General features: G+C 39.8%; 1 protein-coding gene across 2 annotated transcripts in view; it reads right to left on the bottom strand.

Annotated features, from left to right (window-relative positions):
* CDH6 (cadherin 6) overlaps nucleotides 1–17,738 on the bottom strand; it is a 141,807-nt gene that overhangs the window by 18,188 nt on the left and 105,881 nt on the right. For both annotated transcript variants that reach the window (XM_056108955.1, XM_056108956.1), the window contains exons 3-7: nucleotides 14,700–14,994; nucleotides 11,090–11,209; nucleotides 8,923–9,090; nucleotides 6,099–6,286; nucleotides 2,406–2,659 (exon numbers count right to left, since the gene is read on the bottom strand). In XM_056108955.1, the coding sequence (XP_055964930.1) occupies nucleotides 2,406–2,659; nucleotides 6,099–6,286; nucleotides 8,923–9,090; nucleotides 11,090–11,209; nucleotides 14,700–14,994 (1,025 nt within the window). The remainder of the gene's footprint in view (nucleotides 1–2,405; nucleotides 2,660–6,098; nucleotides 6,287–8,922; nucleotides 9,091–11,089; nucleotides 11,210–14,699; nucleotides 14,995–17,738) is intronic.

Below are 17,738 nucleotides of genomic sequence, written 5' to 3'. Positions count from 1 at the left end.
TTATAGTTTTTATTAAGGAGCCATGATATATGATATATGAAGTTATTCATAGCTGAGTCTCAGGCATATAATATTCTAATAAAATTCCACCAGCCATGTCAACTTCCCTCTGCCAGTGTCCCTGGGTTCTCCTATCCCCCAGCCTGCCTCCTTGACAGACACATTTTTAAATTTGGTTGTTGTAGTTTGGATATCCTACTTTCAAGTGTTGCTAGTTCTGTGGTTTAGACTATATACATATACTGTGTCTTTACCCCACCTATGTACCCAACGCCTCTGTCCTTGTCTCTTCTTACTTCCCCCCTTGATTCTTTTCCTTTCCTGTCCTTCTCTTCCTTGTATTATAAAGTTTCAAACTCTTTTAAAAAATTCCATTTAATTCTATTTAATTGACATATTAAAAATATATTTCTGGCAGAATATATATTTATAAAAATATATTCTGGTGGAATTTTATTAGAATATTGTATGCCTGAGACTCATCTATGAATAACTTCATATATCATATTATCATGGCTCCTTAATAAAAACTTTAATAGTCTGAGGATTCAAAGTAGCCATGTTTTTCATAATAGAGTGTCACCTAGACAATGTTCCAACACACACCTTCCATCAGAGTGTGCACCTCCCTCTGGGCATTTGCTTCAGAATTTCCTTCCATCCACATCCTTCCTGCTCCATCCCCCATCTTTAAACTCTTTTATCTGCTGTAGAAGTGTTTGTACTGCAAACTATTTGATTGGTTCTTGTCTACACTCTTATTACTACTCCCCCTCTTTTTTTTCCTTTTTGGGCTATACCAGGCAGTGCTCAGTGGTTACTCCTGGCTCTGCACTCAGGAATTACTCCTGGAAGTACACAAAGGACCCTAAGGGATGCTGGGATAGAACCTGGGTTGACTGCAAGCAAGGCAAGCACCTTACCCTGGTTATAGTTATAGTTTTTATAACTATTACTCTGGCCCCATTACTCCCACTCTTACTCTCCAAGCTTCCTTGCTCTGACTGCTTCCACATGGTAAGGAAGCTCGGCGATCAGATCTTACCTTTCTTTCCCTCTCTTCTTAGGACATTTTCCCCTCCTGGACATCTGCATGCTTCATCCCTCCATGTCCTTAAAATCCTTCCTACCAACAAAACCAAGTCTGACTACAAACAATTGCACAATGAATGCTCTGCTTCTACACTCTTACTGCTTACGGTTTATTTTCAGCTGACACCTTCAAAAGTGTTTGCTGGTTTCTGTGTGCCCCAATTAGAATGTAAGTGCCATGAGATCAGGACTTCTGCTGTAGCCCTGAAAGCCTTGGGCATGCTTCCACATGGTAAGTGTCCCCATGAGACGCTCCATGAATTTACATTTGTGGAACTATGTTTGGATTTATTTTGAATTTAAATATGAATTATATTTACATTTCAATGTGAATTTAAATGGGTAGATCGACTGGCAAGAATCCTGCCAGCTACTCAATTCGCCTACTTTAGACACGGAGAAGTCACATGATGCTGTTCTAGTTTGGCGTTTGGCTCATCTAGTCAATGAAACTGTGGGCTAAAAGCTGGAAACAGAGTCTAGAACAGGGAATCATTCTTGAGCTCAAAGAGTAATGAGGCTTTCTTGTGATATGATTTACCTCTGAAGAGTAAGGAGAGTCCCAGGGAAATAGAGCTTGCTTACACAGTATAAATTAAGGTTCAGCTTTATTAATTTCCCAGTACTATACAGGCATAGACCATAAAATAGTTCTTGTTTCTATCCTCATCTGCAAAAGAAAAAAATTTACTTATCCCAATAGAGCATAATTCTGCCTCTCACTGTTCTTGAAAAGTTCGTCTACACTTGAGAAACAGCCTCTCAAGCCCTGTGCCTTATTTGTTAAAAACCACAGTGCTTCCTCTGATAAATCTGAGTGTAAAACACTCATGGCCATTTGGTCTCAGAACATCCTATGCGAGTAGTAAACGCTCCAGCTTTTCCCACCGTGTTCCCTGTCTCCCCTCAACAGCAATTTGTGGTTTTTAGGTTTATGCTGCTGCTAAGCTAATGTTTATGCTGAGCAAGGAGAATAAAGGTGTTATATAGAGTAGCTTTTCAGGAAAACATAACTGTGTAATTGGAACAAAAGGACTCATTTTTTTTCTTTCCATTTTTGAGAGGTGTAGGGGCAGTTTGGGCCACACCCAGAGGTGTTTATGAGCTAGTCCTGGCTCTGTGCTCATGTGTGACCCCTGTCAGTACTGTGGGACCATACGTGGCCCCAGAAAATCAAACCAGGATTGCCTACATTGCTACAGCCTTAGCTCCTGTACTATCTCTCAGGACCCAAAGTATTCATTTTCTAATGTGCAGACAAAAATTTAAATGTCAAACTTCTGAAGTTTAACATGTCACTGAATTCCACTTACTTGACAGGGTTCCGGGCAGCATCTGGGTCTTGGGCGGCGACGGAGCCAACGGTTGTGTTGATCTGAGCATCTTCTCTTATCTGCAGGACGTAGACCAGTTTGCTGAAGATGGGCGGCTCATCCACATCCTCCACATTGATTCGAACAGTGGCGGAATCTTTGAATGGACCCAGGTAGAGGAAGCGGGGTTCCACGTGAGGGTTGGTGGCCTCCACTTTGAGGTTGTACACTTTCTTCTTTTCAAAGTCCAGGAGCTTGAAGGAGGGAGAAGAAATGGATGTATTTAAGGCAGTTGAGTTAGAAAAAACCAGAGATGAACTGTCTCTTGTGCAAATCACTGTGTGAGAAAGCTCTGCACAGCTTTGAGAACTCGCTGCACAGAAGCATGGTGTGGAAAGGCACGTTCAGATGCACATTCAGATCCAAGTTCAGATGCAACACAGTCCCGATGAAAATGTGGTTGAAATAAGCCCTTTGCTGCCTTGAAAGGGACAGAGGTGTCAGGTCTAAAAGACAGGACAGGGAACTGGGAATGCCTTCTGTTACAGACTCCTTCGTTAAAGAATCCTTTGAACTGATCACAGGGGACTGTGCAAATAGCTGAATATTTTCAGTGCTCCCCAAAGTGGGTGATACTGCCCCAAATTGGGGTAATAGAAGGGCCCAGAATGGCTGTTATTAACCTTGGGGTGCAACTGTGGAGAGCAGGGGGTGCTATCTGTATGTTAAGGCACTGTCCTCTCATTGTCCATCTATTTGCTTGAGCAGGCCCAGTAATGTCTCCATTTTGAGACTGGTTACTGTGTTTGGCATATTGAATACGTCACGGGTAGCTTGCCAGGCGTTGCTGTGTGAGTGAGATACTCTCAGTAGCTTGCCGGGCTCTCCAAGAGGGGCGGAGGAATCGAACCTAACTCAGCCAGGCCGGCCATGTGCAAGGCAAACGCCCTACCGCAGTGCTATCACTCCAGCCCTGTTTGTTAAAAGTGGTAGATGTTTCAGGGGGCACTATTTACTAATTTTTTTCTAAAACGAGTGGCTGACCAAATTTATTCTGAAACCTCTAACATAGATTACTCTGTCAGTTGTGGTTACCTTTTAACTGATCACTTCCAGGTGGGAAGAGCTAGAGGAATGAGCTCAAAGAACTGAAGCATCTCCCTGGCATGCCCAAGGCCCCAAGTTTGACCCCTGGTACTTCATATTCCTCTGAATTTTGCCATGTGTGGCCTTGGTGACCTCTCAGAACCACTGGTCCTGTGTAGCATCTCACTGCCAAGTCTGGCTTGGGTTGGGAAGCATTGTCAGGAGTAGTGCCTGGAACCCCTGCACAGGAGGAACTCACAAAAAATATGAGCACTTGGGTCATTCAAATTCATCAGTATCTGGACCCCAGTTGTATTATTAAGCCAGAATATCCAGGAATGGGGATAAGAAGCTCTATATCAACCACTGTCCCTGCACCAGCGATCCATGGTACAGCTGGAATCAAGAACCACAGAATTGCTTGGGGATATCCATTTCCTCATTCAGATAAAAATCAATGAAGACATTGTTTTTCTCTTTTGGACCTGGTGTGATAAAATATTCCAAATTAATATCTTGATGAAGGCACTGAGCTAATTAATTGCCAAAGAAAGTAGGAATGATCATTATTGTCAGAGGTCTTTAGGAAAAGGATCTCTATTTGTGACACACAGAGAACCCAAATGCTTCTTGCTGACTTGGAGTTTTAGATGATAATATGACAAGACTCACTAGAAACACAATTAATCAAGATGATAGTGAATGCGATTTTGTCGGTGAGGCAAAATTTCAGCTCGAATCTGATAAGGCACCAAGAAAATTAAAAAGGTTAATGCACTCTAATGGGCACCTTAATGATATTAGAGTATAAAGCATCAGTCTCAGTGTCACTCAGACAAGTTTTATGGTGATTCTAGATATTAAGACACGGAACCCAACACTGAAGAAAAATTTCTTGTCGTTTCTATCCACCTGTACTCATATTTACTGGCAAACCGCAGCATTCTGAGAGAGGAAATATTACACTGTACACGGGGAAAAGAAAATCATTTAAAACTCTAGCCAGAATGAATATATTGTTAGCTTTGATGCATGGAGATTATTGATTTTTATTGGCTTAGTGCTTTTCACACATTTGCATACTGATCTGTGGTATTTTATTTGAGGAGAATACAGAGTTAGTTAGCAATTAGGGGAAAATAGGAATTTAGAACATAAAAACTTTTTTATTACTATGTTCCAGTAACTAGTGAAGGAACTCATAACTCCTGAGTTTATTTTTTGTGTTGCCTCCCTAATTCAGGTCTTTTGTTTTTATTTTTGGGCCACACCTGGAAATACTCAGGGATTATTCCTGGCTTTGCGCTCTGGGCATTACTCAGGGGACCATATGGACTGCGGGTCAGCCAGGTGAAAGGAAAGCATGTTACCTGCTGTACTGTCTCTCTGATCCCTCTTATTCAGGTCTTTTAAACCACTGTTTGTATTATACTTTTCCTTCAAAGCTTTTATTTTTAAAATTTGTTGTCAGATTATACTGGTTTATTTGCTTCCTTGTCCCACTGTCTCTCCACTTTCCCAGAGTGGAAAACTTTTTTTATTTTTTGCTTTGGGTCACATCTAGTGGTGCTCAGGGCTTACTCCTGCTTAAGGGTTATTCTTGGCTGTGCTTGGGGGACCGTTTGTGGTACCTGACAGCAAATCAAGGTCCTCAGCATAAAAGGCGAGTGCCCTAACCCTACTATTATCTCTCTGGCCTCAAGATGAAAGTTTTATGAAAGCACAGAAATTCTGCTGAAGGTACCATTCTATCTCCAGAATAGAGTCAGATGTTATTTATTTTAAAATTTATATTATTTACTTTATGTGCTTCTTAAAGGTAAGGTAAAGGCCCTCCCGTTGATCGTCGATTTGCTCGAGCGGGCCCAGTAACGTCTCCATTGGAGACTTTGTTGTTACTGTGTCTGGCATATCGAATACTCTCGGTAGCTTGCCGGGCTCTCCGAGAGGGGCGGAGGAATCGAACTCGGGTCGGCCATGTTGGCCGCTTGTAAGGCGAACGCCCTACCTTACCCTACCGGAGTATTCATATAGGAGGCTCTTAATAAATTTTTTTGGAGGATTTCACATTATGTGGTGCTTGGGGCTTATCTTGGCTCTGTGGTCAGGGATGACTACTCTCAGTTGTTAGAAGGACCATATGCAGTGCCAGGAACTGAACAGGGGTCAGCCGCGTTTAAGGCAAGCTCCCCACGGCTGTACTATCTCTTTGCCTACTCCACCTCCCGACCGTAATAAATCTTTGTGGCAAGTAGCCCACGGATGAATGCATAAGAATATATAGCGTTACTAAAAGATAAAGGAGACCACACTGTAACGAGGGGATCTAAGAATAAGTGAGGACAAGAATCTAAAGCACCTATGAGGGCTCCAGGTTACTTGGGAAGCAGAGAAAAGTTCCCATGTTGGGGATGGGGCCTGGTACAGCAGGTAGGCTGGCAGCTGACCCCTGTGCAATCCTTGCAGATGGTCCCTCTGAGCACCACCAGAAGTGATCCCTAAGCACAGATCCAGGAGTAAGCCCAGAAACCATCCATCCAACCAACCAACCTATCAAAAAAAGAAAGTACACATGTTCATTCATTTGGCTTTAACAAGAGCTGTTACCTTTTTGACCCTTATGATGCCTTCCTGGGTATCCTGGTCAGTGACCACGTCGAACATGTCAAGCCCCTCGCCCTCAGTGATGCTGTACTCAATCTCAGCGTTCTCCCCGACGTCAGCATCGCTGGCTTTGATCCTGCCGATGGGCGTACCGGGTGCAGAGGATTCCGGGGTTTTAAACTGGTATGTGCCTAGGAATCAGCAGACAGAGGGGAGTCGCGCACAGACTCCAGTGCCCTCTATCACGATCAGAACAAAATGCATTTCCTAATGGATCCGGCAGACACTGACGCAAGCCCAGGCAGATTGATGGTTTCCTTCTTGTCACGCCCTGTGCGCCGGCCGCTAGTTGGCCGCTAGGCGCGTGATGGGTAAGAATATTTCTTTGTGACCTGTCCCTTTGCAAAACGAAAACACTTTTCTTGTCTTGTAAATAGGCTTTAAAGTTTATAGCGTGGTTGGGAGGAAGGCAGCCATAGAGGAGGGCACATGAGGTCTCAAAGCCCCTTGTTAACATAGTCTACCCGACAGACTAGGAAAGAATCTAATGTGAACTGTGACCTGCAGCCAATTACCAGGTATCTTTCAAAGAGTTCTTCCTGACATTGCTAGTTACAATGTCAGGAAGGGAAAATAAATTAGTGCAATTTGGAGAATGTATCCAAATAGACGTTCTGTCACTCACACTGAGTTCGCAGATCTACTAGTTTGGGAGGAACTAAGAAAACACATTGAAAGAGAGAAATCTCTTATTTCCCCCCCCCCCCTTTTGATAATTCTTCCTTTCAGATTTCATTACAGTATTTTTTTTTCTAAGCAGAGGTTTCTCCCACTCTTGTATTTATACTAGTAATTCAAACCTGTATTTCAGTAGATGAGAAACCATTATTAACATTTTTAGTGTAAGCCACGGAATCTCATTAATTTTTTTAATTTAAAAGAATCTATCTGTATTTCATAAATATACATTTTTAAGAAAAGTGTCTTCATGTTGCAAAACCGGTTGAAGGCAACTCCATGAGAGTTTCTATATAGATCTGCCAGATCAGCATGTCCTCAGCATAAAAAATAAAAGAGAGAGAGAGAGAGAGAGAGAGAGAGAGAGACAGAGACAGAGAGAGAGACAGAGAGTAGTGAAAGTAGCAAATAAGGCTGGTATGTGACTGACCCAAGTTTGATCCCTGGCACTGCATATGATCCCCCAGACCAAAGCAGGGAGATGATTTTTTTTTTAAAGAAATGAAAGAAAGGAAAAAAATGTGAAAAGGAAAACAAACTTATTGGTTTGGAAAAACAGTATGACACAGCTAAAGTCAAGTTCATTTAATAATATGAAGAAACCTCAGTTTTGGCTGCACACTTGATAAAATGATAAAACAGATCAAGTTTTTCGCTAGAGGTGCTCTTCCCCTCCTTTGCTTTTTCTACATAATTCAGTGAGAGTCACAGGCTACCCAAGGAGAGAGGAGAATAAGGAAGGTCCCAGAGGCACAGGAGTGATGAATCCTTTTCCTACCCTTCCCCAGCGCATCTGCAGACAGAAAAGGAGGTTCTGGGGTAAAGTGTTGGTGAGCTGATATTTTCATCTCAGGCCTCTGTGAGGGGAATTCTTGGGGGTCAGGAAACCTTCCTTTGATTCATTAAATCAGACCTCATTAGCTATTCTGTTTTGCATTTAGCTAACTGTGATTAAGTACTTGAAAAAATAAGGAAAATTGAATTATTTCCTGTAGCTTCATGTGTATCTCCATTATTAATTAAAGCACTCTATTAGCTGACTGCTTAAAAAAATAAAAAAAAAACCAACAATGCCATGATTGGTGTGTTTCCTGTTTACTGATGGACAGAAAGGATTGGGGGAATTTTATTTGAAGACCACGGCCAGAAAGGAATTCTGTTTCTGGAACTAAAATCACATCAAAACCAGTAATGCTATTGCAAGGGGCCAGCGCACTGCGTGATGCAAATGGGCATTTGAAAATGTTTTCCTTCTTTTTCCCTCCTATCTTATCATGAGAGTTAATTACTTTGGAGATGACTTTCGGTATCTCAATTAACCATAATGTATAAAACCATTTATACTACCAAATGGATTAAATACATAGTTATTTCCACAGTTGTATTTTTAGAAACAATAAAATGATAAATCCTCCCCTTACAAAGCTTTGTGAGGATTTAAAAGAGATTACATGCCTGATTAAATTCACAAAATATAAAGTTAAATTCTTCCTAACAAATAGCAGCAGACTTGTATACATATGTTCTGCACAAGCAAATTTATGCCTGTAGTAGTCATTTTAATAAAGGGAAATTAAACAAAGCTATTGCATTTATGGCAGTAACATTAGAATCGCTCAGCTAATTACCAGTATAGAAGCACAATATTCACATTTGTTGAATATAAATGTTAACATTATAATTATTATTATTATTATTTTGATGGAGCTAGGGGTGGAACTCAGGATGTACTCATGTAAGGCACGTGCTTTGCTGTTAAACCACATCTTCAGCCACAGTCCACTAATTTTTTTCAATGGGGAGGCCCATTTAGTAGTGCTTAAGGCTTACTCCTGGCTCTGTGCTCAAGGATCACTCCTGGAGGGGCACTGGGGACCTTAGGGGATTGAAGATGGAACCCTGGTTGGGCCATGTGCAAGGAAAACGCCCTCCCCACTGTACTATTGTGCTGATTCTATCCCACTCATTTTTAATAAAAGTGCTTATTTTTTTCCCTACGTTCATTGATTTTGACAATAAAGGAGGATATCATCATTCTTAATGTGCCAATTAGAGCCCAGAGAAAAGCCATTCAATTAGCTGTTCTTACTCTGGGGAAACCGAGGGGGGTTGTCATTGACATCTGTCAGCGTGATGTTCACGGTGGTGGTTCCGGATAAGCCTCCCATCTGGCCGCCCATGTCCTTGGCCTGGATCACCACTTGGTATTGCTCCCTGTTTTCTCGATCCATGCTGAGCAATGCTGTCTTGATGATACCTATGGATAACAAAATTCAGAAGTGGAAAGTGAGGACTTAAAAAGGTTTATGGTGTCATTTGTTTATGCAAACAGGTTATCACCCACAATAGGTGGGACATGAGGTTGATGTCATAAAGAACCTTTGTACTAGAAAAACTTTCAACCCTACTCGGGATAGAGAGAGTTAAACAACGCACCTATATTATCAGTCTTAATAAGTCCACATAAAAATCTGCTAGGGTATTGGGAATACCAAGTGTAGGAGATGACACAGCAGAATAGAATTTGGCATGTGGTACAGTGGATTGCTACTGTAACTGCTTAATAAAAGACATTGAGGCATACTATGGGGGAAATTGTTAGCTTGAATTGGCTCTTAAGCTTTACTTTACTGAAGTGACTAATTGCTCAGCAAATATACCCTTCATTATGAATGTTCTGAGAGTTTTCTTAACCATAAAATGATATGGTCTTAAGAAAACATGGGATCAGTTCCCTCATAATTAGCGCTTTTTATATCATTCTAGAGAAGTCTTTTTCCTCCAGTTGATGTGAATGTTAGTTCAATTGGCCTCATCAGTGACCAACATTTTTTAAATTAGGTTAACTTCTTTATTTAGCAAGTTATAAATAATGAGTTAAAGGAAGTATTAAAAGTTTGCCTAATCTCTATGTCAGATTTATGCTTAAAGTTCTTTTATACTTAACATTCTTTCAAAAATCACTGAGAAGTATTTCTAACTTTATCTGGTAGCACATTCCAGTGCTTAATAATAATGAAGCTGAAAATATCTTTTGATTTTTAACAAGAATACCTGAAACAACAGGTCATTTTTATTCTCATAGTTCTGACTTCAGTGCAAGAACTGCTGCTTTCTGTTCTTCAAATAACAGTATTTTTCTATTCCAACACAGGAAATCACCTTAACCTTTTGTCTTTTAAGCTGAATAATTCTAATTTTTCAATCTCATTGTGTTTTCAACTTAACATTTTCATTCTCCTTGGGATCTTTTCCAAGTTCATTGGCTTCAACATACCAATTTTCAACTGAAGATAGTGACTTAGAAGGGTTTCTGTTTCTACTAGCAGTAATGGGATATTAAAAAAATGTATTGAAGAAACTTACTCCGATATGATTGCTACAATATGTATAGAATTTACTATACAGTGTAAACAATACCTACTAAAAATTCATCATTAGATACTCTATAACTTTTTGGAGAGAGTATAAAAATGAGATATTGAAAAAGACAATTAAGACAATTAATTTTAAGGTTGTATCAGTTAGGAGGGATTTCACAATGAAGTGATAATAAACACTATACATCTCTGACTTATTATAGCCATCTACTGGAAACTCATATCAACTTTTGTTTTCATTCATGATCATTTTGGCAAAAGGATGGGAACATGACAGATTATGGACCAGGCCTGAAGGTTCTGCTTGGAAGTGAGCCATATCAATATTACATTGACCAATACAAGTCCCACTGCCACCACCTTGTTTCAGAACAGAGTAGAGAGCTGCAATCTTGTTAATTATACTAAAAAATAATAAAAATATTCATAAACAATACTGCTGGTTTCAGAAGGGCTTGGTCTTTTAAATTTAGCTCAAACTAAAAGAAAAAATAAAGTTCATGCATAATCTTTCTGAGTGTAAAGGTAAAGGTAAAGGCCCTCCCGTTGATCGTCGATTTGCTCGAGCGGGCCCAGTAACGTCTCCATTGGAGACTTTGTTGTTACTGTGTCTGGCATATCGAGTACTCTCGGTAGCTTGCCAGGCTCTCCGATTCTGAGTGTACCCTTCATAAACATGGTGGATGAAAGAACCACAGTCTGATTTCTTGATTAAAATGATCTGGATGTCATGTTTACAAATATATCATAGTGTTTGGCAGACAACTCTGAAAAATTTCAATCACACTAATTGTTTTTCCTTAGAAAATATGCTAGCTCAGTTGAGCATGTCTATTAAAATTACAAATTGAAAAAAGATTAAAAAGGAATTCTAACCAGTTTCTGATTCAACTGAAAAATAGGGTTGCCCCTGTAGGATGCTATAGACAACTTTAGCACTGTTTCCGTAGGTTGGATCATCAGCATCAGTTGCAGTGACTTGGACCACAAAGGTGCCTGTAATGACAGAAACATGAAAACAAATTAAGGGTCTACCGTGGATCTTTGCTATCATATTTAAAGAAAAAGCATGATGTTACTTGTATACAATTTTATCAAGGTAAGGGAAGAAGAACTTGAGTAAGATACCAGGTTACTTTGGGTTCCTCACTCTGAAAGAAAAAATATGATCAATACTGGTAAATTATAGAAAAGATAAAGGAGGAACAAGGGTACGGGCATGGTTCTGTAATCTCCAAGAGAGATTTGACTAAACTCTTCCTAATACGATTCTTTCAAGTGATATGGTCTCAATCGGTTGGATCGATTTGGGGGAGGTTGTCAAATTAGCATTTTGCTGGAAATTATAGATTATAGATTTTCTTTCTCCGGACCTATAATGTGCTGATGTGTAAACTGTGGAAGCAGCAGTAACACTATCACCTCAGTTATGCCAACTTGAGAACAAAGAGAAATAGGAAATAAAGCTAGGGAGAACTAGTTTCTGTAGACTTTTCCATAGACTTTTTGATTAATGTGGCCAATAAGTACGTAGATTTTTTTAAACTAATTTGAGCTGGGTTTTTGTTGCTTAAAAAAAAAAGCATTAGCAATAGAAACATTTATATGATAATTAGAAGAGGTTGAAAGATCTTTAAAAAGGCAATTTTGAATTAAATAATCATTTGGAAGAGGAGAACATATATATCTGGAATCTATAATTCCAAAGATTATTAAAATTATGTATAATAAAGGTTATGATGGTCTGGGTCAGCTTTTTTTGGTTTGGGTTTGGTTTGGGGGCTCTACCTGGCTGTGCTCAGGGATTACATCTGGCTCTGTGCCCAGAGATCTCTCCTAGAGGTGCCTGGGAGACCATATCCTGTACAGGGATCAAACTGGGGTTTGTCTCATGCAAGACATGGACTTATCCTCTGTACTATCTCTCTGGACCCTACATCAGCATTCCTAGCTTAAGGACCATAGTCATGAAGTGAACTTCAAAGTATTTTTAACTTCATTAATTCTATAGAAATCTTATGCCTGTGTTATCATGTATATCTCATAGATGTGTCATAAATTTTATCTGATTCCCAAAGGATTCAGACCCTAACATTAAGATCATTTTGGGGGCTGACTTATGATATTCAGATCAGGTCAACACTAAGAATACTGCCAGAGTTTTCTCTCTATGAAAACAGTAGGGAAATTATATTTAGCAAACATTAAGAATTTTTAAATTGCTTTTGAATTGCTAATCTCTTCCATTTTATTTAAAAAATACTTTGTGGGGCTTGGATGCTTTCATTGTACCATTTTAATATATAAGATTGAACATCTTATAATTTGACAAAGAAGTGGGAGAATGAAATTATCATATTATAGAAAAGCGATTGCTAACAGTAGACGTCTCATTTGACACCTGTACAAAATTGGAATGTTTTTTAGAGTATGATGACCTAAAGGTTTTGAGCACTTCTTTGTTACCCAATAGTATACACTGGGAGTCTGTTTCTGGTTTCTCACCTCAACTCTGTGTTCACTCTTGGATATGGACATCTATTTATTTATTTATTTATTTATAGATATGGAACTAGAGGAGCAGAGATATGAAGTCATTTACCAAGGGCAATCTTGCTCCATATTAATTGAGCTAATTACAAATTCAGGTCAGTGTGACACTAAAGTCCATTTATATCACACTGTTATTGTCCTACTCCCTTTAATTTGTTTAAGATATCTTTGTGTACCATTATAATGCTATGTTAATAAAAAAAATAATGATTAATAGGAACATAATTGTGCCTGTGTTCCTCTCTTCAAGACTTGTCAGTTAGCAATTCCTCGACACTGACATTTAGATTTTAATTCTATAATGGCTTCAAAAGTGTACGGCCCCATTCATTGAGGGTACAGTGACAATTTTCACATGTAGTTAGTTCTGGTAATACCTTCCTTCCTTCATTCTTTTCCCTTTAAACACCTACTGGAAAAAATCCTAATACATTTTTACCTTAAGAGAATTCTAATCTGGGGGGCTGAAAGGACAGCACAGAGGTTGTCTTACATGCAACAGGGATCCCAGTTTGATCCCTGGCATCATGTGTTTCAATTCCCTGATGCCCTCACCTTTGCACTCCCCCCAACCCTGCCCACCACACACACACACACACACACACACACACACACACACAATTCAGTCAGAGACTGGAGAGCTCAAACTCAGTGGACTGGAGTACATGCTGTGCATGCAGGAGACCAGGGTTCAATTTCCATACCTCACGGTTACCAAGCACAGAACAGGGGTAGCTCTTGAGCACCACCAGGTATGATCCCCAAATTGAAATTGAAAACAAAGAAGGACCTTTTCTTTGGTGATGGTTTATGATTTTTCAAATATAACTTGAAAAGCCTAAATTAAAAAGTGACCTCAAGTAATAAAGTGAGCAACTTCAAGGGAGAAGTTCCAATGTTTGACAATCATTGCTTTCATTATTTTCTAAGTCTTGGAAGTGTGCACTGAAATGTCTCTAATTCACAGGAGATTTTTTTTTATTATGCCATTTAACTTTTAAATTTGATATAGGTAAAAATAAAAATAAACCCTTAAATAGTGGTTTTAAACTTGTCATGAAAGCCTTTAAATGTGTCTAAGAGTGATGCCAGTGGAAGTTTTTTTTCTTAATTTAAATTCTTCTTACCTTCTCCCAATCTAAACAAATTAAATGCACATATATTACTTTTAAAATTGGAAGAAAATTATGCACAGAACACCATATTAATGTCATGAAAGCCTCTTAATTCCTGCCAATTAGTAAAAGATATATCCCCTAGGCCAGTGGGTTTCAACCTTTGCACACCTGCGGCTTCAATCCAAGGACAAACTGTTGAAAACCACTTCCCTAGATGTCATTTGCATATTATTTATGGATTTTGGAAAAAAACTTTTCTCTGACTCTTTCCCCCTAAATTAAACAAATAATTAAAGCAAGTGTTAACTGTTATTACTTATAGTCTGGACCATAAATTCAGACTTATCTTCTACTGGGAAGCGCCTGATCATGACTCAATAAGAATATGGCGGAGAGAAGCACAAAAGACTTTTAACCCAAGCATCATGGGCAGTCAGATCAGGAACAGACATAGATGGCCTTCTTCTCACTCTCACTGACTAATCATTATTCGAGAAAATACTGCTTTAGTTTTCTATTGCAGGCTGGGTACTGAGTGTGAATCTAGAGACTCTCACATGTGTGGTTGTGCTCTATGATTGGGCCACATCCCCGGTCTGGATGGTGTCTTCTTAAAAATTGTAAGAATGGATAACATTGGGAGATATGCATGCATTCCCCCCAAAAGGTGCCCATGTGCAGTTCAAAATATGATTCAGCAATTTGCATCTAAATTCATTAAGTTCGGTACGTTTCATTTATAGAACATTTAAAAAAATTATTCATTTTCAGTATTAGAGAAGAAACCCAAGTGGCTGAAACCCTCGGTCACTCACCCACATCAGACATCTCGGGGACCGTGGCTGTGTAAACCTCCTTGGTGAATATAGGCTCATTGTCATTGATGTCATGGATCTTGATGATGAATTCAGATTCAGGCTCCACGGGTTTTCCTGTTCGTCTGTTTATAGCTTGAGCTCGAAGGATATAAACAGGTTTTTCTTCCCTGTCCAGTCTCTTAGTGGCCTGTATGTCCCCTGTGTTTTCATTGATAATGAAGAGATCTCCTGCTCCATCTCCTGAAAGGATATATTTAAGTGATCCATCTCCTCTATCTTGGTCTGAATGTAACTAGTGTAGAAAAAAAAATTAAAAAGGTAAAAGTCAAGCATGTGATCCTAAACTGCTTTTGTCTTTATGATGCACGGTACTTTAACTTTCATTCAATCTTTTCTAAGGAGTACAAGTACTTGTTTGTTTCACTACTTGCTTAAATCCTCAACAGAAAACGCCGTTCATTAATAAATGTTTCTTATGATTAGAGAGCATTTCAAAACCAAAACGGAGTTTGGAGAAAATGCAGTATTCCCTATTTTGAAAAAGGGAAGAATGGAAAACCAGACTAGAGCAATAGGAAGCTGCACAAAGATTTTTTTTGGGGGGAGGGTTCTTTTTTGGCCCACACTCAGAAGTTGCTTATGGTTTATTTCAGGCTCTGTGCTCAGGAGTGAGCCCTGACCCTACTTTGTGGAGCACATATAGTGTTAGGGATTCAAGCACAGGTTGGTTGCAATGGAAACCAAGTGCTTTATCTCCTGTGCCATCCTTCTGACCCAGCCGGTGGATATTTTCACTTGACTGGAATGAAACTATTTTCCCCTACTGATAAATCCTTGTCATCACTTTTGTATACACAGACATTGTAGAGAGTTTATGTTACTGAGATGCAGATTTTGGTGTTTGAGTCAGACTTAAATCCAGTCTGCTATTAAACTTCAGAGTCTTGATAAAGATTCTTAGGAAAGCTAGTCCTTGAGTCCAATATAAAGGAGCTCATACTTTTTTGAGGGAAAAGGGTAAATCTGATATTTTTAATTTATTTATGAAAATCAATGAGGAGCATTTGCAAAACAGCTTATGTATTGTTATGGAAAATGCCTTGAAACTCTCCCCAACCCCCATTCCCACCCCAAACACACACACACACACACACACACACACACACACACACACACACACACTCACACACTCCTTGGGATTAGATAATTTATAAAGTGACTTGGAATAAGAACATTCGACTTGCTTTCGCCTCAGCTGCTTGGAGCTCCTTCCCTAAAAACTATAAGCAGTGTCTCTGTTGGTCTTGAGCCACCAAACTATGGAACTACTGGGAAAGACTGGCCTTGGAATTTCACACATCACTAGCAAGCTGTATGCTTGGGTATCAGGTATCAAACCTATTGGAGTGGATCAGCGTACTATACTTTCTATAAAGTTTGGACAGAATAGAAAGCAGTGAAGGGCTGGGCCAAGATCAGGTGTGTGAGATTTTTGCCCTGATTGACTGATTGCAGCCAAGTGTGACTTTCATTTTGAAAGGGAATGTAGGTTTAGGTGGACAGGATGTTTGCAAGCTCATTACAATTTATATGAGAGAAATGTAGGAGGCTAAGCAGAAGAAAGAGTGACCAGCCTGGTTGATGGAGGCAAACAAAGAGGAGACATTAAGGGGCCATCTATTTCTCTCTCCATCACTCTAGTCTCCTGTCAGCCAGGGAGGACTCAGTTACCACACTCTTCTCACCACCTGCGGGCCTCCAGGAACACTACTGGCTGCTTCCCTGTTCTGGTAAGAAGGGACAGTTATAGACATCGCTGCTACTTTGTACAGGCGGAATTTATCACAATATGTTTGCATCTGCTGTATGTTTGTATAGTTTCAGGTTTTATATGTTATTGATTACAATTTGGTAGATTATCTTGGGGGTGGGCTGGAGCAATAGCACAGCGGGTAGGGCGTTTGCCTTGCACGCAGCCAACATGACCGACCCGAGTTTGATTCCTCCGCCCCTCTCGGAGAGCCCGGCAAGCTACCGAGAGTATCTCACCCGCACGGCAGAGCCTGGCAAGCTCCCCGTGACGTATTCAATATGCCAAACACAGTAACAACAAGTCTCATGATGGAGACATTACTGGGCCCGCTCAAGCAAGTCAAAGAACAATGGGAGGACTGTAATTTTGGGGGTCTGGGAATGCTACAAAATTTACATATATATTAATGGTACTATCTTCTTTGATTTACCCCATTTCAGTTTCTGAAAAGGTTTCATAAGGATGCTGTACATTCAGAGAGCCGGGAAACCTGTAGTGGGATCCCCACTCTTGACATTCGTTAGCAGAAGCCCTGATGAATGAAATTAACCGTCAGACACCAGGTCAAGGATTGAATTCAGTGAAGACAACATTGAAACAGGTGAGCCTAATGGGAAAACTTGACCACGTTTTATTACTTGGAAAATCTAAAGATGACTTTCATGGACTCCTGCTGTTTCTTTGTTCTATTTCCCCCACTGCAGTCACGTTTTTGAAGGCATCACATAGGTCTTTGGATAAGCTATTAAACCACCTTCTTAAGGCATGTTTTTAATTGAGGAGACTTCCTTACGCCTATTGTATCAGCCACATAGTTTTAGAAAGGAGACTGTTAATCTTTTCCTTATCAAAACTCGATCTAAACAGAGTATGGGCTTTGTTAGGAGGACTGCCACATAGCAAACAAAAACAACTGAGGTCAGTAAGTCAACTTTGGTGTCCTCTTGATTGATACTGTGTGGAATGCTCACTGTCTATAAACTCTTTTGATAATAGAATTTGGGCAAAGGGTAACTTCAAAAGCCATTTGACCCAGCCTTTCTAAAAGTGTTTAGCTTAGAATTTAATATCTATATAAAATTTCACATCCTACTTCTTCCTATAGAAAGAATGATAATATATAGAAAAGATCTATATCGCTGGAGCGATAGCACAGCAGGTAGGGCGTTCGCCTTACAAGCGGCCAACATGGCCGACCCGAGTTCGATTCCTCCGCCCCTCTC

This window comes from Sorex fumeus, unplaced genomic scaffold (genome assembly GCF_029834395.1).
Source record: "Sorex fumeus unplaced genomic scaffold, SorFum_2.1 ptg000240l, whole genome shotgun sequence".
Classification (NCBI taxonomy): domain Eukaryota; kingdom Metazoa; phylum Chordata; class Mammalia; order Eulipotyphla; family Soricidae; genus Sorex; species Sorex fumeus.
The sequence above is the reverse complement of the archived record's forward strand: the minus strand, read 5'-3'. Positions and strand labels throughout refer to the sequence as shown.